Here is a 25,483-nt window from a genome sequence, read left to right on the forward strand (position 1 = left end):
GCAGGTTCGGCCGATCGCGGCCCCCAGTGGCCGCGGTTCGCCGTCCTGGGCCAATGGGGGCGGCGGGAAGTGGCGCGGGCGAGCGATGTGCTGGCCGCGGCTTCCCGCCATCTCCATTGGCCCGGGACGGCGAACTGCGGCCAGTGGGGGCCGTGATCGGCCGAACCTGCCGCATCAGCAGGTAAATAAAACTGGCCTGGCCTGCCAGGGTGCTTACCCTGGCGAGCCACGTGCCAAACGTTGCCGACCCCTGGCTCAGAGGAACATTCAAGTCAAAAACAGTCTCAAAAATATTTGCGGGATTCCTACGCTAATGTGAAACTCCAAAATACTTTATACAGAAAGTTTACACTTAACCTGATTTTGTTCCAACAGCTCCTGAAAGTCTGACTACAAGCCCACCTCTAACATCATCAGGTCAGTACTTCTTGTAAATGAAAACTTGCTTGTGTGCACAAGTAAGGTATGATAACAAGTGTAGGGCCACATATTCATCTTGTATAAATTGGCAGAGCTGCATTGACTTCATTGGAGATACACTGCAGTACAGCAACTGGGGAGCTGGCCCATAAAGTGATATGTTACCTGAAGTAATACTCTAGATAATCTAAGATGCTTGGATTTGATATAATGAGGAGACAAGCTTTTGTATTTTGTATGGAAGTCCTTGGAGTCTAGTGATTTAAACCAGTCTGGAAAAAAGTAAAAACAAACATAAATCTTTGCCCACCCATTGACTACAAACAAAAACTTTGTAAAGGTTCAGATTGGTTTAGATAAGACCAGAGCTATCCATACTTATGCTATGAGAGATGGTTAGTGCAACAACTTTACTAAGCTTTGGTTCCATTCTCAATGGATATCTTTGGGGAAAGGCACACTAAGGTTTTCCTTGACATGGAGATGCTGCCACAGTTGCTGGGCCTTACAAATTCAGATTCAAAGGTGAGCAATTAAAGCCAGTTAGAAGAAGGTCAGAGAGAGAGCCTGGACCCTGCAAGCAATTGTAATGAGAGAAAGTTGTACCGTAAATGATCAATCACTACGTACACACAAGCAACTTTGTTTTCAACTACACCACACATTTTGCACCTGATTTGCAACTCAGGTCAGTTCTTCTCCAAAAACAAAGCCTCTATCTCTTGAGCTGAAAGATGCTCTTCATTGGCTGTGATAACACATCTTTTTTGAGATAAAGATGACATGATCACACTTGAGGAGGTCTTGGCAATAGTACATAGGACATAGCAGTAGTACATATGCACAATAACCCATACCTTAATCAACAGCCAAGGGCCTATGATAAAGGAAGAAGGTGCTTCAGGAGCAGTTGGGAGATTTTGGGGCATCATGAGTAAGAAGAAAAAAATAGACTATTGTTAGGAAGGTTAAGAGGAAGGTGTTGATGGGATAACCAACAGATAAGCACCCAAACTTTTCAAATTTTTTTTTTGGAGAACCATCAATAAAGTAAATGTACACACTAGAGTGTTTACAGATATAGATTAGAACTAAACTATGGGTTATCTCAACTGTGTTTTGTTCTAGCAGATCCTGTGACTCTCACTAAAAGCCCCTTTCCATCAGCTTCAGGTCAGAACCTTTGCATACCATGAGAATACAAGATAATGTTATTGTTTGTTAATGGAAGAACCTGGTATCTACCTGAAGTCTCTCTCTCTCTCGGTGTGCATGCATACACACATATATGATGAGATTGGCTTAATAAATCATGAGATTTTAAAATAATATATGTTGGATTATTTATGTTACGTTATGGATTTTTGACCTTTTAAAGTTAATATTTTCAAGCTTTTCTACAAAGTCAGGAGCAACAGAAACTTACCTATTTAGAAAATCAAAACTGAGATTCTCACCTGACTCCAGGAGCTGGGGTTTTGAGACTCATGACAGTTGGTAACTCTGCTTGACGCAGGACAATGTCAGAGTAGCAAAGATGGGCTTCTTTGAAGCAACAATTAACACTTTTCGAATAGTAGGAAGATCTTTTTTAGGCCTTTAAGGGATAGGAAATGTGCTTCTGAAATGTTTTAATCTTGATGTTTGTTTGTTTACATAGATTCAGAACCACTCACTACAAGCAAGTCTTCAACAACTTCAGGTTGGTAATTTAAATATAGTGAAAAGGTTGATGTTTTACATAGAAGACTTTGGTGTCCATTCAGTTGTACAAATTATGGGTCTGACCCTACAAATACTTCATACATAGAATTTCCATTGACTGAAAAGGGAGAGCCATGCACAAAGCAGACCTTTCAAGACTGGGCCCTAAACACAAAGGATATTGTATAGTATATACCGTGTTGGATTAATAGAGCTATTTTTGCAAATCTTGGACTATAGGGGATATTTTGAAAAACATAAATTACAGCTAGGTGCTTAATTCCCACTGGCTTTCAATGGAAGTTTAGTACCTATCTGCCATTTGTACCTTTGAAAATATTTCCCAGACTCATTAATTAGTGAAAAGTATGAGAAACACAAATGTATTTCAGATATGTCTAAGCATTTGTAATTTTTATATGTACAGTAGCAATTTATACTCCTCTATGGATTATGATTTAGAGGCAATTTGTTCTTCAATCTTAAAATAAAAAAGAAGCATTTTCAAACAAAATATCAGTTTTCTTGTGCCCAGAAGATAGCAGTGCAGTTTGGTTTTTTGAATAGGAATAAAAATGGAATCGAAGATATCTTTTGTAAACACAACATTCTTATTGCATATTAATTTCACTCAAAGCATATCTCTGGGTATTTGGTGTAGTTTGTTTGGTGTTTTTTTCATTGAACCTAGAAATGTACTAGGTTCAAGCATCTCACCAAGATTTGTGGTCATTCCCTTTGCTGATACTTCAGTGAAGAGTTAGAGGGGTGTTGTGCTTTATATTGAATGGTATGTTTAAGGTTCTTCTGCTTATCCTAGGTGGTTGTCCTGTGGAAAGTTGTAACTCCCATTACACATATGCAGTGCCCTGGCCAACATTCCCATTCTGCATAAAACAGGCTATGATATAAAGGTTATGAAGTGTATAGCCTATTGCTTGAGTGCAAAATGGCAGATTTTCTTTCTTACGCCTTCACTTTGTATTGCAAATACAATACAAAGACCATATGTCTGATCCAGTGTGGTCAATCTTATGGTCTTATAAGTATTTTGCTGCTTTTTTCTTAAGTCAGATCTTTCCCACCTTCACTCATATGCATTTACTAACAAAAGCAAAAACAAATGTATGTACAACTGAGTGATTTCCTTTTCCCCCACCTCCATCCCATCAGGTCTGTACTTCCATGATGCTTATCCAAAATGTCTTTATGGTTCAATCCTGTTCAATTGGCAGAATTCTTATTCACTTAAATGGGGACAGGACTGCACTCTTTGGCCCTGATCCAACAATTAGATACATGTGGAGGGACGCTTACACCCTTGGGCAGTCCTGTTAGTGTGACTCCATACAGACTTAAGGGTCTACCCCCAGGGAGCTCATTGCAGAATCTGGGCAGAAAATTGTACAAACATGGATTTTTTTTTCTCAGAGATTTATAATATTACTAAAACTTGTCCTTAAAAAGGCTTTTTTATTAGTGCTGGTCAAAATGTGGGAATTCTTTTCCATGACAAATTTTAAATTATTGATGAAACGATTGAAGGTGGAAAAAATGAATTTCCAATTGAGTCAAATAAAATGATTTTTTTTTTCATTTTGCGAAAAAAAAGTGATGAAAAGATTTCCACCAGCCCTAGTTTTGAGCATAGTTCTAACAAGAAGTGAATGTTCAGTTTTCATATGTCTGAACTTATTCACCCTTCTGTACTAATATTCACCTTTCTGATGTGTTTGTTCAGCTATTATGTATTGACTCAGAGCATGTAAAAACATCATAAGCAAGTTAGACATACAACTCACACAATTGTTGTGTAATTAGGTTTGTGCTGGAGTCCCAAAGGCAAGTCAGTTCTCCTTTGTAATATAATTTTCTTTTTTTCCCCTTTTCTTATCTCAATTATTATTTCAGTGAAGTGTTTGCCTCCTGAGGAACCTTGTGCTGATGCCATAAACTGCATAAGTAAAGACTTATTTTGTGATGGAGTACCAAACTGCCCAGATGGTTCAGATGAATCTGAAAAAATATGTGGTAAGAATGTAAAGCTCTGAATCAATCTTTATATCTGCTTGTACTTGTCAATATATTAAGCAATACAAGTATCTTCCAAACCAATCCCAACAGAAGTGAAAAATAGAATTCAAGAAGATATTTTACTCTTCAAGAAATGTAAGAAACTACAGATTGGCTTGATATTTTTATGAATATTTGTATGGTATAATGCTGAAGCAGCATAAGCCAGCTATAGTCATCTAATGGAAAAGCCGTTGTCAAATAATTTACAATGATATTCAACATTGTGCTATCAAATGATGCTATGCAGCTGCAGAACCACATACTCCAAAGAACAAATCGTGTCAAACCAATCTGATAGCTTTCTTTGATAGGATAACGAGTCTTGTGGATAAGGGAGAAGCTGTGGATGTGATATACTTTAGTAAGGCATTTGATACGGTCTCGCATGATATTCTTATCGATAAACTAGGCAAATACAATTTAGATGAAGCTACTATAAAGTGGGTGCATAACTGGCTGGATAACCGTACTCAGAGAGTTGTTATTAATGGTTCCCAATCCTGCTGGAAAGGCATAACAAGTGGGGTTCCGCAGGGATCTGTTTTGGGACCAGCTCTGTTCAATATCTTCATTAACGACTTAGATATTGGCATAGAAAGTACGCTTATTAAGTTTGCAGATGATACCAAACTGGGAGGGATTGCAACTGCTTTGGAGGACAGGGTCATAATTCAAAATGATCTGGACAAATTGGAGAAATGGTCTGAGGTAAAAGGGATGAAGTTTAATAAAGACAAATGCAAAGTGCTCCACTTAGGAAGGAACAATCTGTTTCACACATACAGAATGGGAAGAGACTGTCTAGGAAGGAGTATGGCAGAAAGGGATCTAGGGGTTATAGTGGACCACAAGCTAAATATGAGTCAACAGTGTGATGCTGTTGCAAAAAAAGCAAACGTGATTCTGGGATGTATTAACAGGTGTGTTGTGAGCAAGACACGAGAAGTCATTCTTCCGCTCTACTCTGCGCTGGTTAGGCCTCAACTGGAGTATTGTGTCCAGTTCTGGGCACCGCATTTCAAGAAAGTTGTGGAGAAATTGGAGAGGGTCCAGAGAAGAGCAACAAGAATGATTAAAGGTCTTGAGAACATGACCTATGAAGGAAGGCTGAAAGAATTGGGTTTGTTTAGTTTGAAAAAGAGAAGACTGAGAGGGGACTTGATAGCAGTTTTCAGGTATCTAAAAGGGTGTCATAAGGAGGAGGGAGAAAACTTGTTCACCTTAGTCTCTAAGGATAGAACAAGAAGCAATGGGCTTAAACTGCAGCAAGGGAGGTTTAGGTTGGACATTAGGAAAAAGTTCCTAATGTCAGGGTGGTTAAACACTGGAATAAATTGCCTAGGGAGGTTGTGGAATCTCCATCTCTGGAGATATTTAAGAGTAGGTTAGATAAATGTCTATCAGGGATGGTCTAGACAGTATTTGGTCCTGCCATGAGGGCAGGGGACTGGACTCGATGACCTCTCGAGGTCCCTTCCAGTCCTAGAATCTATGAATCTATGAATCTCCAGGATGCATTAATCTTAATTTCTTGGTGGAACCAGTACAAAGATGTCCCTTGTGACAGTTGATAATGATATCCTACTTCAATCTGATGTTCTTCCACTGCTTACTGTTCTTAATTAGCTTTTAATACTGTTGACCAGGGGGATTCTACTGCACTGAGGCAATTTATAGGTCTTTCTTTATTATCTCAAACCTGGTTTCCATCTTACTAGAATGTTTGCAATGGAACTTGTGACAAATTTATGTTACGAATCTGCCTGGGGCATCAGGTGATCAGGCTGAGGCCGCAGGATCTGTAGGGGAGGAGATGAAGACCACACAGAGACAAGAGTGTCTGAATTTTAAAGCTTTATTAATAAGCTAATAAAATAACAACGGTGAGTGTTGGGACTGCTCCCACATCACTCAGAGGAAGCAAGAAAGTGTTAGTACCCCAGCCCTAACCCACTTTCATAGTCACACATGCACGACCCAAGGCTGACCAAGCCTGAGTATAACGTAAGAAGAAGAGGGGGAGGGGTGGACGGGAGTTCTTGTCCCGTGCATGGATCATCCAGGGTCCGTTGTGATCTCCGACTTGCTTTGGCTCTCAGGAGGGTTTTTAAGTCCGGGGTTCTTTTGGGGGTGTTTCATTCAGGGACCTCTGCTCCTGGTACTCTTTGTATCAGTCCAAACCGGCTTTCTGTGGCCTTCTCAGCTTTCCTCAAAACACATCGGCTTCAGGGCCATGAGACAGTTATTTTTCCCTGGTTGACCTTGTGGTCTCACTCCTTTTCACAGTCCCTGCAATTTGTTCAGCCACTCTCCTGTCTCACAGCTGGTTGCAGGGGGGGAAGGTGGACTCCCTCCCTTCCTTCTTGGCAGATAGCAGAGTGTGTGCAATGGCCTTGGGCTGGAGTCAGATCCTTATCTTCGGCTGTAGCTGGAACATCAAGTTAACCCGTTCTTTTCTCCTTTCCTCCTCTTCCGGCCTTTCGTCACCTGTAAAGAAACCTTTTGTTCCACACTCACACCTTTAAACCTTCCCAAAATGCCTTGCGATGCTTGCGACAGTGTTAGCAACATACAATGCTGATCTGTCTCCCCAGGGGACCCCCTGAGGGAAGGGGCCACTGGGTTGTGACAAACTGATCAAATAGTACCAAAAATGACTCATGAACATCTCAAGAATAGGCCTGATCTCAAATAGTGCTGAGCCCCTTCTTCAAATTGTTGACTGCTCTTGTTATGGGCTAACTGCACCTCTGCCCCCTTTCTGGTCTCTCTGGTCCCTTGCTCGTACTTGTCTTAGGGTGGAATCTCACTCTTCTCTTCACACTTAGCTCAAAACCAAGTTACACTCCCCTCTGGGAACCACTTATCACTCTGCAGGTCTGTCAGGATTTTGGACACCCGAGTTTCCTCCTTTCGGGAACCTGTGACCAGTGCTAGTGACCTTCTTGGGGGAAATATGTAGTTCTTTAACAATTGGAACAAAACACTAGAGAAAAAAAGCCATTTAAAACAACAAAAAGCCACCACACATACTTAAATCTCTTGTAATCTTGCACTTTGCTACAAACTAAGCCAAATAGGCTTCATCCCAGCCATTAATTCCTATTAAATCAGTGGAATTGGAAGGAATTCAGGAGTTTGCATAATTGGGCCTTTGACTCAGAACAATGTTTGATGCAATAGCTCCTGCCAATGACTTAGCTAAAGTTTGTACAGTGGTCTGAAGCCATACATAAATGTTCCATGTTATCTGTAATACAAAGTATTCTACCTGCTACAATTAAAGAAATAAACTGATTTTTTTAACAGTAATTGCATACGTTTTTCATTAGAGTAAATAACACTTTTTCATAGCATCGTAAAAATGCAGGGCTGGAAGGGACCTTGAGAGTCATCAAGTCCACCCCCTGCACTAAGGCAGAACCAAGTTTGCTTGTGAGGTCAATTTTGCTCACAAATTTTGCTTATGTTTTGTAGAGAACTAATAGAAACACTTGGAAAATAAGAGAGAATTCAGTGGACTCTTTGAATGCTCAGTTCTTTTGAAAAATCAGAACATTATTTCTTACTCATAGCAACATGTCTTTAGATTGCATTGAATTGTAAAAATGACTCCAAACTTGCATGGGTCTTTAGGACAGAGATGATGTGCAATTATGTCACACAGAAGCTTGATATAGAGTATTCACAAAGCAAAATCCAGGAGTTACAGCCTGCTCTAGGGAGTTACTGGTGGTATCCTTTTCCTTTTAATTTGTGCCTGGTGGATCAAGCATCCAACCTATTCTTTTCAGTTCACATTTTCACTGAAAGCTGCTCTTCACAGCCTGGGGGGAAATAAAAGTCTGGTTTCAGGACAACATGTTATTCAGCCCAGCACCCTTATTTAAGTTTTTGAATCTTAAATCTTATGCTCAAAAGTAAAGAGCTTTTCCAGGCTTCTATATTTAGGCTTCTTAGCAACATTTGCAGAACCAGTGTACAGAATGGCAATAAGCCATGTGCACATTTGGGAGACCTGCCAAATTTTCCACCTCTTTGATTTTTCACTCCTGTCCCATCCCCCAGAGTGACTTAATACAGCCGTATAATAGCTAAAGTTGTCTAGCTTTTCAGAAGTGCCGCAGAGTTTTACAATGAGATTTACAGCCAATTTATAATTCTTGTTGCAAGTGCTTTTGCACACAAAAAGTGCTATTTCCCTTTAAACAACTAAACTTGATTCCTCCTTCCCCCGCACACCCCTCCCTGGTTTATTTCTCCCTCTCGTGTTACTGAGTTTAGCATATGCTAGAGATGTATAGATACATTACAGGAAAGGTGAAATTCTAACAGTTTCTTCCTGACTTTGACAAAGTGTAGTGAAATCCATAAGCTTTTAAGCAGAGATTCAGACAACAGATGATGAAAAATACATTCATTTTCTATTTTATCAATAAAATTGCCCTGAAATGTTTCCTTCTGGCTCTGCTATGGGCAGCAGCATCAATAGGCAATACTGAAGGGCAGTTAGAAATAGCAGTTAAGGGGTCTCCAGAGAAGTAGGGAAAGCCTAGACTGTTTATATTATTAAAGAATTTTGTTGGAAAAGCAGCAGTATAGCACATCAGTCTAAGGAAAGGGAGTCTGGAGGCTCATCCCTTGGGGGCATTATTTTTCATAACGGGCGCTAACAACCCTGTTTTTGTCTACCATGATAAACCTACTTCACAGCATCGCTACTTTGCTAAAAGAGATTAACCTATGTTAGTGGTGAAGAAATGCTTCATTGGCAGGTAAAGACTCTGCACATGAAACAGATGGGCTGGATCCTACTCTTTTGAAGTTAATGGGAGTTTTGTCATTGACTTAAATGAGAGCAGGATTAAATCCTAAATGCACCCAGCCCCCAAGACAAGTGGCTGGAGCTGTCCAGATTCTCCTGGGATGGAGAAGCAACAAGAGCAATCTCCAGGAAACCCCACATTGGACCAAAAGGACCTTCTTCTGATCCAGCAAGGGAAGCAGCTGGAGCTGCCCAGAGGCTCCAGCAATGAAGCAGAAGAAGTCAAAATGACAGCTCAGACTCTGCCTTGCCCTGACCAGAGGTGCCTCCTCTCTCTGCAAGGGAAGTAGTTGGAGCAGCCCAGAGTCACCAGTGAGGTGGCTAGGGAAATCAAAAGGGACAACTCCAGCTAGCCCTGTGCCAGTACCTTTAAACACTAACCCTTTGTGACTGTTGGGGAAATCTCCTGATTGGATAAGTGCATTTATGCTTTAATGCCCTTGTGTTGTGTAGTCCTCTTACAGTCAGTCCAAGGCCTGTGATGGGGAGGGTTGGATTAGGGGCAGATAGTGAGAGAGAGCAGATAAAGGAAAGGGGGATGGGAGAGGAGCAAAAGGGAATTGTTGAACAAATGAAGCATATGCCAAACTTTGCCATAGTCATTATGGGGTGATAACTCTATGAGGCTGGCACCTATTTTGCTACACCTCTATAAGAAAATACCACACCTTTGTACACTTTATAAATTTAGCACATTATTATTATTAATAATGGGGTAATAGCCACATCCATATTAATAAAGACAAAAATCTCTTACTAACAATATATAACTTCTTATGGTCTGTATCAAATTGACCAACTTTCTCTTGCTCCCTGAGTAATATGTGGCATTGCATTTAAAATATAGTAACTGTCCATTTTTCAAGTAAAATATCTAAATGGTAAATAGAAAGTGTAGGGGAAAAGACTTATGTTATTTTAAAAATAAGACTACCATAAAGATCAGTGTCAGTGAGGATACAGGAAAAGTATTTAATGTAAGATTTGGACAATCCCTCTGTTTTAGCAAAAAAATACACTATGAAATTCAAAATGTGCAAACGTAAAACTTTGTCCATTTTCATGTGTTCTTACTGGGCTTTTTGCATTTGTGATTTTGCTTAAATTCACTGATTTTTTTTAAAAAAAGGTATGAACCACATCCTTCATGAGTTCAAGGATGAATGAGCAGTAGGAAATATGAACTCTAAAGGCAAGATCCTGTTTCTCTGCAAATGCACTTAATAATAATAAAACAGGGAAGGAGAATATAAAAAATGAATGGCTAGATAAGCAGTGTTGTCTCTGACTACTGTACAATGTTTTCTATAAGATGTCAGTAAGACAAAAAAAATCAAGCTTGTATTGTGAAATCATACAGTTATAGGAGTTAGAGATAGGAAAGATCTATTAGGTCATTTAGCGTATCCCCCTGTCAATGCAGGATTGTTCCCTATAATACATTTTCAAAATTGTGGATGTAAGCCTGTTTCTGAGTCCAGTTTCATTCAGGCAATACCTTCAAATGTCATATTGTACTATGGCAAATATTAATGATTATTTCTTTACAGCTACAACTTGTGATGGAAAATTTATGTTGACTGGCTCCTCTGGATCTTTCCACTCTATTAATTATCCTAAGCCTTATAATTCAAATATTGTTTGCCAATGGATTATACGGTAAGTAGCTTCAAAACATGTTGATACCTAACATCTATTTGATTGTAAGGTGTTCTCATTTCCTTTATATCAGAACGTATTCCTTGTGTTTTGTATTCTCTGTTAAGATGTCCCTGTAAAATGTACAATAGAAATTTATTCCATTTATGTACACAGCTTTCCTTAAAACAAGGCACAAACTTCAAGAGTGAAATATATCATCAGTTTTCTCACTTAAGATATTTGATGCCTAAGGTGGTAGGGATGGTGTGAGAAACCTTGGGTACTGAATTTCTGTATATGGAAGTACTTGTCTGCTTTGGATAATTTGGGTGTATTATCACTCAATTGACTCTCCATAGCGCAGAATGTTGTCTTTCATAAAAATATTACTGGAAATATTACCTTCAAAGCAACAGTTTTGAAAGTCAACTGTTGTTGACGAGTGGGATTTTCAGATGTGCCTAAGTGACTTAGGGGCACAAGTCTCTGCTGGAAGTCAATGGGACTTCTGTTCCTAAGTCACTTTGGCCCAGCTCTTCAAAGGTTTTTAGACACTTAACTCCCATTGATTTCAACGGGACTTATCTTCAAGGATCTGGGTCTTAGTTGCTTCTGAAAATCCCACTCCATGCCAAGTGGCACACTCAAAAGTACTTTGAGACGCAAAGGGTATTGTAATAGCTTTGTAAAAGATGGCAGTCTTGTGATCCTCATGTACCCAATGAGTGTGATTAAATTGGGAGTTAGACACCCAATTCTCACTGAAACTCAGTGGCAGTTGGGATTTTAAATCACACAGGCTCCTTTGAAAGTCCCCGTCTTTGAGGTTATTCTGTCACAGCAAGTCCTTAACTTGCCCATTTATCTCAACTAGTCAGGAGCACATTTAAGTCTTGTGTTTTCCTTTTTATAAACACATTCATCACTCTTCAGCTTCTGATATCTGAAGTGCCATTCACTGGTAATTGCTGGCAAATATTAATTATCAGATATAATGGGGGTCAGATTTTATCTTCAGATGCATGACATCTTATGCTCCTTAGCCTGATGTTTCCCAGAATTTGAAGCATGGTGAATAATTGTCTGGATTATGCTACCTCCAGGTGGCTGGTGAGGGGACCATACGCTATACTCTTTCAAATGTTGCTGTAGAGGCTATGATTACTCCAAGAGGAATTATGATTATGCATGTGTGTCCAAATATGAACTGCTATTACCTGGCCCCTAGAGCAGTGGTTCTCAACCAGGGGTACATGTACCCCTGTGGGTATACAATAGTCTTCCAGTGGATACATCAACTCTTCTAGATATTTGCCTAGTTTTACAGCAGGCTACATAAAAAGCACTAGTGAAGTCAGTACAAACTAAAATTTCATACAACAATGATTTGTTTATACTGCTCTATATACTATACACCAGGGATCGGCAACCTTTGGCCTGCGGCCCCCCAGGGTAAGCCTCCTGGCAGACCGGGTCGGTTTGTTTACCTGCCGCGTCCACAGGTTCAGCCGATCGCAGCTCCCACTGGCCGTGGTTCGCCGCTCCAGGTCAATGGGGGCTGTGGGAAGTGGCGCGGGCCGAGGGATGTGCTGGCCGCCACTTCCCACTGCCCCCATTGGCCTGGAGCGGCAAACCGCAGCCAGTGAGAGCTGCGATCAGCCGAACCTGCAGATGCGGCAGGTAAACAAACTGGCCCGGTCCGTCAGGGGGCTTATCCTGGCGGGCCGCAAGCCAAAAGTTGCCAATCCCTGCTATACACAGAAATGGAAATACAATATTTATATTCCAATTGATTTATTTTATAATTATAAGGTAAAAATGAGAAAGTAAGCAATTTTTCAGTAATAGTGTGCTGTGACGCTTTGGTATTTTTATGTCTCGTTTTGTAAGCAAGTAGTTTTTAAGTGCGGTGAAACTTGGGGGTAAACAAGACAAATCAGAGTCCTGAAAGGGGTACAGTAGTCTGGAAAGGTTGAGAACCTCTGATCTAGGGATTTTGGACCAAGATTTTCAAAACTGGGTGGCTAAAATAAGGCACCTAAATAAGTAGCCTGAGCACCCAACAGCTCTCAGTGACATCAGTGGAAACTGGTAGGTACTCAGCACTTTTGAAAATCGTGTACCTAAAAAAGGGTTTAGGACCCAAACTGTAGCCACCCAATTTTTAAAATATAGGCCTTTGTGCTGAATTTACCCTATTTAAACACATGGAATAAATTATGGCCCACATACCTACAAAAGATGGAATAAGGCATAAGGTTCCTACAAGAGTCATTGGGGCTCTGCTTGAATGAAAGTACCCCTCTGTGCTGGGGTGTCCATCCCAGACAAGGCTTGAAGGGGTTAAGCTGGCTATCAGGGCCAATGTACTTCCCAGGCAGCACCTGGAGGAGGAGCCAGGGAGCAGGAATTAATTATACAAGGCTCAGCTGGCCAGGAACAAGCAGGACCTGCATAAAGCCCAGGAGCTGAAAGCAGAAAAGGAATGCAGGGAAGTAGACTCTAGTCACTTCCTGGAAAAAGGAAGGTGTGTTTGGGGGTATAGAGACAAGTAGCCTAAAGTTACTCCCTAGGAGGAGGGAGGTGTATGGCTGACAAACCCAGAGAAGGGGGGAGAGCCAAAAGGTAAGGAAAGCCTCAGGGAAAAGGCAGTAAGGTCCAGGGTGGAACACAACTTGGCAGCTGACTAGAGGGTCTCTGAGCTGGAACCTGGAGTAGAGGGTGGGCCTGGGTTCCCCTACCAGCCTATGGGGAAGAGGCACAGACCAGGCAGTAGTGAGTGGACTCCCTTGGACAGTTTGCCTTGAAAGTCTTCGATGCCCCAGAAGGGGTGGCCCAAGTCACAAAGAGGAAGCTGCAGCTACTGAAGTAAGAGGGGCCACAAGGTGAAAGAGGACGATGGGTGGAGAGACTGCCACAAATGGGCACAGCACCTGGAAGGAGCTAAGCCCCAGAGCGGCCAGGAGGATGCACCCCTAGTGGTGAGTGAACCCCATGACATCATCTCACAAAGGTCAGAGTAGGTCTGGATGAGAATGCTTTCATATTAAGATACTTCCACATCAGTAATCTGAATCAAAATCACCCCATCAATTATTACTAACAATAATACCTAGCCCTTATATAGCAGATTTCTAGGGCTACGTCTTCACTACGGGGGGGGGGTGTCGATTTAAGATACGCAAATTCAGCTACGCGAATAGCGTAGCTGAATTCGACGTATCGGAGCCGACTTACCCCGCTGTGAGGACGGCGGCAAATCGACCTCCGCGGCTCCCCCGTCAATGGCACTTACTCCTACCTGCACTGGTGGAGTACAAGCGTCGATTCGGGGATCGATTGTCGCGTCCCGACGAGACGCGATAATTCGATCCCCGAGAGATCGATTTCTACCCGCCGATTCAGGCGGGTAGTGAAGACATAGCCTAGCACTTCTCTGTCATGAAGTGTTGGGATTGTGCTGCATAGTGAATTGATAGATAAAGAAGCATCACAGATAACATGCAAACATAAGAGGGATTGTCCTGTATCTTGGGGTTTACCTTTGGATGCCACACCTTCCGGTGTAGTTGAGTTAAAGGCCTTTTAAAGGTTCATCTTCTATGTCCAACATTACAGTAATGATGCAGCAAATGTGTGTAGCTACATGTTTCTCAATGGGAAAAATAATCGTCTAGTTTTATTCTTCAGTTCTCTGCCTTAGAAAAGCCTGAGCACTTACAGTGAAAGCCTGAAAAGATCGGCTGGGTATCTCCTAACTCAGACGCTGTCTTCTTTCAGGGTGCAATTGTTTCTTTGGGGAGTCTTTTGAATTTTGCAGTCACCAATGTAATGCATTTTATGTTATTCTTGTTAGAAAATCTTTATTAGAAAAAAATCAACATGCAGCACAACCAACTTTGATCTTTTCCCATCCTTTCCTTCTCTACTAAGTAACCAGAAAGCTCAGCAGTGACCCCTGATAAAATATGTTTTCCGTTTTCCCTTTTCTATTTGTTTCCTTACAAAGACATAATTTCATCTTTTTTTTACTCAAAGCATAAACATAATATGATACCAACAGTGTTGTCAATTTCCCTCCATCATATTTAATTACACAAGTTCTCCCCCAGTGCACAGCATTCTTCATCTTTTCATTTTCATAAATATATATATTTATGTTTCTATCTGTGCACAGCCACAAAAGAAAAATAAAAAGGAGTACAAGCTGCATGAAACCTTGTTCCATGTGTATCTCCTAACTGGTTCTGACAGGCATGTTGAGACTGTTGCTTTCAAATAGTATTTGGACTTCCGCTGGGAATCAACCATAGAGAAGAACAAATTAATGGTTCTATTGGAAGGATTAATTGATTTTGGCAGTGGACTTATGGATCTTGGACCATCATGTATTTCTGATGGGGAGAGTATGGAGAGAATCATTTAGAAAAAATATGGAGAATGTGATGGGGGGGAATAGGATGCAGCACTTGTGATCTTGAACTGATGCACCAGACTGCTGTGCGATGCTTAGAAGTGAAGGCATAGAGCCAACTTGTAGGTTGGACAGCCCCGGTTCTTCTGAACTTAAATTGTGGTTTTGGAACAAGGGGGAAGGTAACATGGACTAAGTGACAGATTCTGACATCTTTACTCTTGTTGATTATCGCAATACTCCACAAAAGTTCATTTGACTTAAATGAGGCTACTTGGGGATTAAGGTGATACTCATCATGAGCCAAGTATCAGAAGATGGCCACAAATTAGCAACCAGTTTTAAAAAAAGAGCTATCCATTTCAACTTCTGATTCCAAATTATTAGACGGTTCAAACCCTGAAGTAAACGTTTTATGTATGTGAGGAATCTGTAGGCTCTGGCAGTAACCAAGGTTATGTGTTATCACTATATGAGAATTTGCCTGAGCATTAAGGCCTTTTAGAAAAGATAGAACAAATGGCCAAGAGAATAAAAACTCAAGGTCTAACAGCTAGGTTTCTTCAATAGTTTGAGAAAAATCAAAGTTGCTACAGCCTTTTGCGGGAGTGTACAAATGGAGCTACAGAGACTTCCCCTTTTTCCTGTCTGTGAATGAATGAATGAATTAAAAATTTATTTAATATCAAACATTGATATTATATGATGTGCCAGATACAGTAGTGAAACAGGAAACTTAATTAAATCTAATATTATGATTAAAATGTATATAAAAGGAAAGGCAACTATAGGTGATACAGTTTGGGGCAAAATATTGAAGACTTTAATGACAGGGTTTATTCATACGCAGTATTGTCAGGAAAGAAAGTGGTTGTGTTCATACTGATCTATTTTAGTTTAAGTGATAAAATAAGCCTAATGTTTGCAATCAAGCATGCTTATGCTGTCAAGCTAATGAAATACACCTGTAGTGAGAGAGGCAATAAATAAAAGAAATTGAAACCGAACAGTGAGTTTATAAGGACACTTGAGCACAGAGTGGAATAATCAGAAATGTAACTGGTTATATATAATGCATGGACTCAGCTCAGCCATACATACCAAGGTCTCACCATTGTTGTTGAAAGAAGGAGAACAGAAATGGAAGATTTATACAGCTGTTTTGGCCTGTTGGAGAACAACAGTTCTTGAACTGATTTTGCATTGTATAATGGACTGTTATAACAAGTTTAAAGAATATCAAAGAATATGGGGATGGACTTTGTATAAATGATATGAACTTTGGAGATTTCAGCAGCTAGCAGAGTTGCTGAAGAAGCTGCAACTTGAGCAAGCATAACTGCAAAGTTAGCCAAAAGATGCACCGCAAAGTGGGTCACAGAAAGCAATTTGTGGTGATTAGTTGCTGACCAGAGCAAACCAGCTAGTGTTCAAGATACGTCTCAAGATGGTTGCATCAACAGCTATGACCTAACTTGCTGTACACAAACTGGTGTAACAAAGCATGTTGCATAAAACGCCTGGAAAATTCCAATCCCAGTTGCAAGAACTCAAAAGCTGATGTCTCGTTCCCTGAGAGAATGATGAGAAAGGACAACTCTTATTTTGGTTGGTCATTTCAAATCTTCTGAAGTAGTATGGATCACCATCTGATTGGTCCATTCCAGCACTTCCAAGAAAAGGGATAAAGTTGAACCACCCAGCAGAAATGGGATCAAAGGACCTGTCCCCAGTAGAAATGGAATCAAAGGGCCTGTCTTTTTCAGTACATCAGTTCCTGAAAACCAAAGACATCTGGACTAAGGTCCTGGACCAGCTACCAGGGACTCCTCCTGCTGACATTGAGTATCTTGGATAGAAGTCTTTAATTGAATGTTTCTATTTTCCAGCAATTCTGGTTGCCTACTAGCCCACTGGGAAAAAACTATAGTTGTGTCTGTCTTTTGCTCCATCTGTATTCGCAATGTGAACACCTACTGTGCATGATAACTGAGCTAAAAAGCTGACCACTAAGCAAAGATCAGGTGATACAGACTTTCTCTTAGGTGATGACTCAAATTAGTCAACTGACCACTTCTTGAAACTAGGTACCTACTTAGTAAGGAAGTGTACATGCTTGTATATGTGCTTTAAAGAGTGTCAGCATTATAGTGTGTGTCCTTGTTTTGTAATAGGTTCCAATCAAGATTATTGTAAAGTAGCTTTAGAAATGAACAAAGTTTGTGTTGTTAACTAAGATTGTAAAAAAAATGTGCATTCAGCTACCCTAATGAATGGTTGCATACTGCCTTTTAAATTCTAGGTGTATACAGACATAAAATGAGACCAAATATACAAGATTCTTGTACTACACTCAGTCTATACAGTTTGGCATAAAGGTATGCGTTTGTTAGATGGTTAGGAGTGTTAGTTAGATCCTGGGGATAATATAATTCATTGGGAAATAGGTAATAAGAGTTGACTATTATAGATCCATTGGGAAAGAGAAGTTGGTTATGAAGAATTGTTATGAAAGTAACTGACCAAACTGTGTTGTGATTTAGCTTTGGATTGTTTTTTCCTCTCTGTTAGCAACATCGGAGTTGATAAACAAATGACACAAGTGGGGCCCTGTTCTAAGGGATTCCTGGTCAAATATCTAAACTAAGTCACCTTCCCAAGATAGTAATTGAGGATAAATATTATTTTCTATTGTGGTTGTTTAATTTGATTCTGAAAACCTGAATGGTTATATCAACCAATTTTTTTAGTTTGTGTTATCCAAATCATAGTCCTACACTAGTTTTGTCTTCCTATATCAGGGATTGGCAACCTTTGGCATGTGGCTCGCCAGGGTATGCCCCCTGGCGGGGCGGGCCGGTTTGTTTACCTGCCGCATCTGCAGGTTTGGCCAATCGTGGCTCCCACTGCTGCTATTCGCCGCTCCAGGACGATGGGGGCTGCGGAAAGCGGCACGGGCCAAGGGATGGTTGCCGATCCCTGTCTTATAATATTAGTTACTGCTGGTAAGGATATTTAATAAAAAACTATAAAACTAAAATTCAAGTCTTGAGTCCATTTCTCTAGTTAAGCAAAATTAAAAGAAACCTAAAAAAGGTGGTATGGATAATCAATTAAGCAGTTGCTTAAGTGAGATTTGATTTATACCCTATCTTTCCTACAGTTTCCACTGTTGAAGAGGCTTCCTGTCTGTTCTCTTTTGCTATTGTACAAAGTGTAATGCTTCATCTAAAATTTCACCATGATTAGCACAGATTAGAAAAGCTGATAATGCCATTCCCATAACCTTTCTGAACTACCCATTAAACAGCCTTCATATAAACAGTTCATTTACTACAGACAAGGAAAATTACTGATAATAATCTTCCTTTTTTTCTTTTGTTTTTGTTATTTTAGTACAAATCAAGGATTATCCATTAAACTAAACTTCACTTCCTTTGATACCCAACAATATGCGGACACTTTAAATATTTATGAAGGTACAGGACCAAGCAAGATTTTAAGAGGTAAGGATTACTTTTCAGTCATTATTATATTTTGAGGTGAATCAAATACATGCATATAGTTGTCCAGATTACTTTTTTCTCTGAAGATTTCTGATCAAAACATATTTGCTTACTCATTTAAAGTGACTTGCTAAATGTTGTTCGAAGATACAAAGGAGAGAGTCACTTTTTAATGCTTTATTTGGCTTATGGTCTAAATAAATCAGAAGATCACCAAGGCATGGTATTTACCACTGTGTCCTATTTTAAAGAAGTGGGATTCCACCTGTATTTTACCTGAAAAAACCCATTTAAGCAATTTCCATATTTTGATAAGGGGTTTCAATACATATTTAGAGAAAAAGTTGGGAGGTTTCCTTATCATTATAGTCTTCTTTGCCTTTGTAAGCGAAGGGAAATGTGAACTACAAATAGTGTCTGGATGGGGAAGGGGATATATAGTGAAGAAAGACAAAATTCTGCCTCTGTGACATTATCTTACCTCACCCTTATACATACATGGTTCCTTTGTGGGGGATCAGGAAGCTTCAATTGGGAGATCCCTTGGTAGTATTGCTTCTGCAGCAGCCATGCTTCCCAGGAGCTGAAGGAAGTGTTGGGGGAAAGATCTGGTGGTAGTATAAAGGCATAGGACACCTATATGCACTTTACCACCGTTAGCTCTTTCCAAGATCTGTAGATCCAGGGGATCTTCCGTGGGGCACTGCATATCCCACGAAGGAAGAATTACAAGGGATTTCCACACAGAGTTTCCATTCTGCTAAGAAGGAAAAAACTGTGGAAGGGAAGAATTTGGTACATACATATCTATATCACCCTAGTTTTAAATTATCATTTTGGCATATTTTTAAAGATTTCATAGAATCATAGAATATCAGGGTTGGAAGGGACCTCAGGAAGTCATCTAGTCCAACCCCCTGCTCAAAGCAGGACCAATTCCCAACTAAATCATCCCAGCCAGGGCTTTGTCAAGCCTGACCTTAAAAACCTCTAAGGAAGGAGATTCCACCACCTCCCTAGGTAACCCATTCCAGTGCTTCACCACCCTCCTAGTGAAAAAGTTTTTCCTAATATCCAATCTAAACCTCCCCAACTGCAACTTGAGACCATTACTCCTTGTTCTGTCATCTGCTACCACTGAGAACAATCTAGATCCATCCTCTTTGGAACCCCCTTTCAGATAGTTGAAAGCAGCTATCAAATCCCCCCTCATTCTTCTCTTTTGCAGACTAAACAATCTCAGTTCCCTCAGCCTCTCCTCATAAGTCATGTGCTCCAGCCCCCTAATCATTTTTGTTGCCCTCCACTGGACTCTTTCCAATTTTTCCACATCCTTCTTGTAGTGTGGGGCCCAAAACTGGACACAGTACTCCAGATGAGGCCTCACCAATGTTGAATAGAGGGGAATGATCACATCCCTCGATCTGCTGGCAATGCCCCTACTTATACAGCCCAAAATGCCATTAGCCTTCTTGGCAAAAAGGGCACACTGTTGACTCATATCCAGCTTCTCGTCCACTGTAACCCCTAGGTCCTTTTGAACAGAACTGCTGCCTAGCCATTCAGTCCCTAGTCTGTAGCAGTGCATGGGATTCTTCCATCCTAAATGCAGGACTCTGCACTTGTCTTTGTTGAACCTCATCAGATTTCTTTTGGCCCAATCCTTTAATTTGTCTAGGTCCCTCTGTATCCTATCCCTACCCTCCAGCATATCTACCACTCCTCCCAGTTTAGTAGCCGCTTGATACCAGCTGCCAATTAGACATGGAGCCATTGATCACTACCCATTGAGCCCAACGATCTAGCCAGCTTTCTGTCCATCCTATAGTCCATTCATCCAGCCCATACTACTTTAACTTGCTGGCAAGAATACTGTGGGAATTTATAGAATTAAAATGGTCAAAACATTCCTCTCGAGGAGAACACATAGTTGCTAACTGTATGAAATTGTCTAAACATTGAGGAAGGAAGAGAGCCTAGCCTAAACTCCACTTCATAATGGAAACTGGGAGTCCAGGATTTGCCTCCCCCTGGATATATTATAATGCAGTGGCTCATAAAATAGGACCCGATCCAATGCCAAATGAAGTTAATTTGAGTCTTTCTACTGACCTCAGTTGGGTATTGGCTCATGCTCATAACCAGGAAACTAACTACATGACTGAGTTACTTATTGCATGACCCCTTTAGTTTCATAAATAATTTTTAGAAATCACAGTCATATATGACTTTTGACTACACTGTAATTGCTTTTGTTATATTTTTCATAGTTTTATGATGTATACATTATTAAAAAAATAAAACTACAAAGTAATCATAGTGTATTTAAAGTTCTTTGATTCTAAAAATAAAAGTATTAATTACCAAACCATGGGGATAAACTCAAGTAATGAAATCATGTAGTCGACCTTCTGGTCTTAGAGTTTTGGAGTTTATACATGTATCAAAAACTCCAGAATATTTATAGGGAAATAAGTATGAAGTTGAAGAGCTAATATGTGAATAGTTAGATATTGCAAAATACAATTAAAGCACAACCACAGTTTAGTTACAGTTATTATATTAGAAAATGTACTTTGTTCACTAGCTAGCATCTGTGCTGAAGTTAAAGTAAGATGGATGTGCAGATCTGAGGGCAGAGCTTTACCTCACAAAAGTAATTATATTTTAGCTAATTAGAAAAATGCTGTTTTGTTTGTTTTTTTAGCTAGAGCCACCACTTCTGTAAAGAGGGATTTATTCAGAATTGAAAGAAACAGTCATACTCACTCTCTTTTTATAATAGCACCACTCATTTTAAGTGACATCGAATTACCTTCTGTAACTTTTTTATTTATTCTTAGCTTCGCTTTGGGGGACAAATCCTGGAACAGTTTACATTTTTTCTGATGAGGCTACAGCGGAGTTTATTACAGATTATTCTGAAAATTATAATGGATTCAAAGCAACATATACCACATTTCGTACCAGTGAGCTAAGCAGTAAGTGTCTTTTGTCCTTTGTTATTTCTCAACAGCAAAGGCTGATGAATCTGTATTTTGTGTTTGATAAAGGGAGAAAGTAGAGATATTGAGAGCAATGAACTGATACATCTTATGGCCCAGTTCTGCAACTGGATCCATATTTAATAAAAACTAAAGCTTGTGGATATGTCATAAGAAATATATTTAAGAATGAGCAATTGAAAATCATTGGCATTACCATTTGTTCTTCAGTATCTGCTCACTTGAGGGTGAATTAAACTGTGTAGTTACTGGTGGCTTAACTCATTGCAATGAGTGATGGTCCTAGAACAGTTAAAGCAAATAGAGGAGCATATCAGCTTCAGTCAATAGACATATTGGAAGAAAATCGGAATGTAGCCAATCTGTTTGTGACAAATGAAGGACAACTTCATGAGTTAAGCTTAGATGTTTCCAGATATTCAGGGAAAAAATTAGGCATAGGCTGGACAGGTGCTTGCTGTGTAGGATGCTACATTTTGAGTAATGGGGGTGAGGAGGGCATGACCCTGTGGGAGAATATGGCTACATGAGGCAGCTGGCTGGCCAAGATTCCAGTGCTCTGGGAACCCTTGCATAAGGTGTGAGCTGCAATAGAAAGTATGGTGGGCAGAAGACAAGATCCCCTTCCTACTGGGGAACAATACTGAGCAAGATAGTGTTGGGGAGAAAAAGAATTGTGGAAGCCTTCAAAAGAACAATGCTGGAGTGAAGACAGGGAAAGAAAAGAGAATGGGATATTGTTGAGCTACGGAGCATCAAAGGAATTTTTAAGTGCTTGGGCACTTACGGTCAACTCCATGGATACTGCAGCACATAAAGGAGTTTAGGCTCATTAGGAAAACATATACACTGTTTCAACTTTATAATGTTGCTCCTAAGTGGAGTGAATCAAAAATGGCCATATGTTGCAGTCCTCATAGGCACTCTTAAAATCCAAACTCTGTTTTTTCATAGAAATGAACAGTTGGACATGCTGATGAAATCATCAATCTTACACTCTTATCTGATATTATTCACAGATAATGAAAAAATTAACTGCAATTTTGAAGATGGCTTTTGTTACTGGATTCAAGATTTAGAAGATGATAGTGAATGGGAGAGAATTAGTGGGCCTACCTTTCCATTTATGTCTGGCCCTGATTATGATCATACATATGGCAACTTGTCAGGTAAGAACAAATTATAGCAAAGAGTTTAATAGAAGGAACATCCAAAGAAAAAAGTTAATTTTAAACAAATAGAGACTATTCATGGGCTGCACATTTTAAATTAGTAATTGTGAATACTCATCCTAGAAAACTGAATCTGAAGTTTCTGCTTATTCAGTGGGTAAACAAAAATATCCCCACATGATCTGTCAGCCCAATCAATACTAATCAATGTACTTTGAATTTCACTTTGAATAATCACAACAAACTCTTTGTGAGACTGAGAATTATTCAGAATTTATTCAGTGATTAATTAAATACAGAAAATTGTAATTTGCTGAAATATAAATTACTTACAGAAAAAGAGGTAAATTGCCTAATACGTTATTTGGTATAAAGTATTCATCTGGCTGTAATACATAAATGTGCACTCCCCAAAAAGTCTTGAGAACAGTATCTTATTTTCATTCTCAAATTCTGCAAGCCAAATCAGTTGAAATAACATGGAATTCATTTAGTAAAGCATCTGGCAGTGATTTTCAACTCTGAATTTTTCATTTATTCTAGATGTTTCCTCTTTCACCTCACTAGATCTAAACTGACAGTTCTTATATGCAATATTACCATTATTTCAACATTCAGATTTCTACTGCCTCCGTTTGATGTAAACATATGAGCTGGCATCATTATACACAGATATTAAAAATGTTCAATTTTGTTTGCTTCTCTCCAAAAAAGCAAAAGAGATAATACACATTCAACAAGCCTCAGAACCAAATCAGCATAATACTTCAAACCTACACTAGAAAAGATTTACTTTCAACTTAAATTAGACTTAAATCTCACCTCACTTTCTTCACATCATATTGTATTAAACGGTGCCATGCCTCATGCCAAAATGATGCATGCTACATAATAATACATATAAACAGCACAAACTCTAAAGTAAAACTATATGTATTATTGGACAAGTTTCCCCAAATTGATTCAGATTGCTCAGAGAATTAATGAACCAAGGATCAGAAAGAAGTACATTGCTTGAAATATTTGCAGACATTTTCAAAATAGGGATGACATGTTTCCATTTAATCTTTCATTCACCTACTTCTAAAGAAAACTTTTTCAATATAGTTGCAGATCATGGAATGGCTGATATGGGACTTGATTAATAAATAATTAAAGGATGGTCCTCTGGTGTCCATGCCTTGTCGTGGCGGGACAGCTTGTGTGCTCTAACGATCCCCAGAGTCTGTGTTGGCTGGGGCTTTTTGCTCCTGGTAGGTTCAACCATGCTGGATTGGGGCCAGACAAAACTGAAATCCTGGTCCTCCAGGTTGGGGAGTTTGGCATAGGGCTAACAACCCTGTCCCGTAAAAAACAAAATATGTTATGGAAACAGCAACGGAGAAATTGACCTTTACTGTGTGTGATGGCCTTCAGGAGTCAATGACCTGTATGACTGCCAATGGTGAAAGCCAAAAGGAAGCCACTGGCATGAAGACTGAAGTGCTCAATACCAAGACAAAAACCAGACTTGGTTTTTGGAACGTACGGACAATGTACAAAACAGGGAAGCTAGCTCAGGTCACAGCAGAGATGAGATGCTATAGCTTACACATTCTGGGTGTCAGCGAGAGCAGATGGAATTAGATCAGAAAGACTAACAGCAGCCTCGGGAGAAATTTTGCTCTATTCTGGATGGGATGATGGACAATTCTGAAAGGGTGTTGCCACCCTTTTGAAGAAGGGAGTGGAGCATTCCCTGCTCAAATGGAAGCCCATCAGCAGCAGACTTATGAGAGCCAGACTGAAAGGGAAACATAATAATATCACCCTGATTCAGGGCTATGCTCCGACAAATGATAGTGATGAAGAAGTAAAGGACAAATTCTACCTTCCACGACAGGTGGAGTTAGAGAGAGTACCATGCTACGACCTAACTATCGTCATGGGAGACCTGAATGCCAAGGTCGGTAAGGACAACACAAACAACAACAGAGCAATGGGAAGACATGGGTGTGGCATCATGAATGAAAACGGGGAAAGGCTAGTTCATTTCTGTAATATGAATGACCTAGTCATCACTGGAACCCTATTTCATCATCGTGAAATTCACAAGCTGACATGGTGTTCTCCAAATGACAGAGATAAGAACCACATTGACCATATCATGATCAATGGCAAATGGTGACACTCACTGACAGATGTGAAAGTGAGAAGGGGTGCAGATATAACCACCAAGCTAAAACTGAGAAGTGTGGGTCCACCAAACAAGGGACATAGACATTATGACATTGACAAGCTAAAGTCCCCTGAAATACAGAAAGCCTTCATTCTGCAATTAAAGAACAGGTTTCAAGCACTTGCAGACCTTGATGAAAAGGAGGGCATTGCAGATGAGGAGATCAACAAGAAGTGGGACGAAATAACAACAATTTATAAACAGAGCAGTGAAACCTGTCTAGGCTACAGCAGAAGAGAAGGAAGGAGTGGATTACACCCAGCACATGGAATGCCATAGAAACCAGACGAGCCCTGAAGAAAAAAGTTTTAGACACAAAATCCCAGAAGCTAAAGGACAAATACCACAAGCAGTGTAGTAAGGCACACCGGGAGGTCAACCACCTTGTGAGAGCAGACAAACGGCATTATATTGATAATCAACACAAACAGAGGAAGCAGCTGCTCATGGTGAACAAGGAACCGGCTACAAAATGACACGGCTTATCAGTGGTAAACGGCAG

General features: G+C 40.0%; 1 protein-coding gene across 1 annotated transcript in view; it reads left to right on the forward strand.

Moving 5' to 3' along the window:
• TMPRSS15 (transmembrane serine protease 15) overlaps positions 1–25,483 on the forward strand; it is a 91,209-nt gene that overhangs the window by 9,959 nt on the left and 55,767 nt on the right. The window contains 6 exon segments of the mRNA XM_026652663.1: positions 376–421; positions 4,028–4,155; positions 10,576–10,684; positions 18,477–18,586; positions 21,430–21,567; positions 22,611–22,760. Coding sequence (XP_026508448.1) covers positions 376–421; positions 4,028–4,155; positions 10,576–10,684; positions 18,477–18,586; positions 21,430–21,567; positions 22,611–22,760 — 681 coding nt within the window.

The sequence above is a fragment of the Terrapene carolina genome, unplaced genomic scaffold (genome assembly GCF_002925995.2).
Source record: "Terrapene carolina triunguis isolate 2854851 unplaced genomic scaffold, T_m_triunguis-2.0 Scaffold38, whole genome shotgun sequence".
Classification (NCBI taxonomy): Eukaryota; Metazoa; Chordata; order Testudines; family Emydidae; genus Terrapene; species Terrapene triunguis.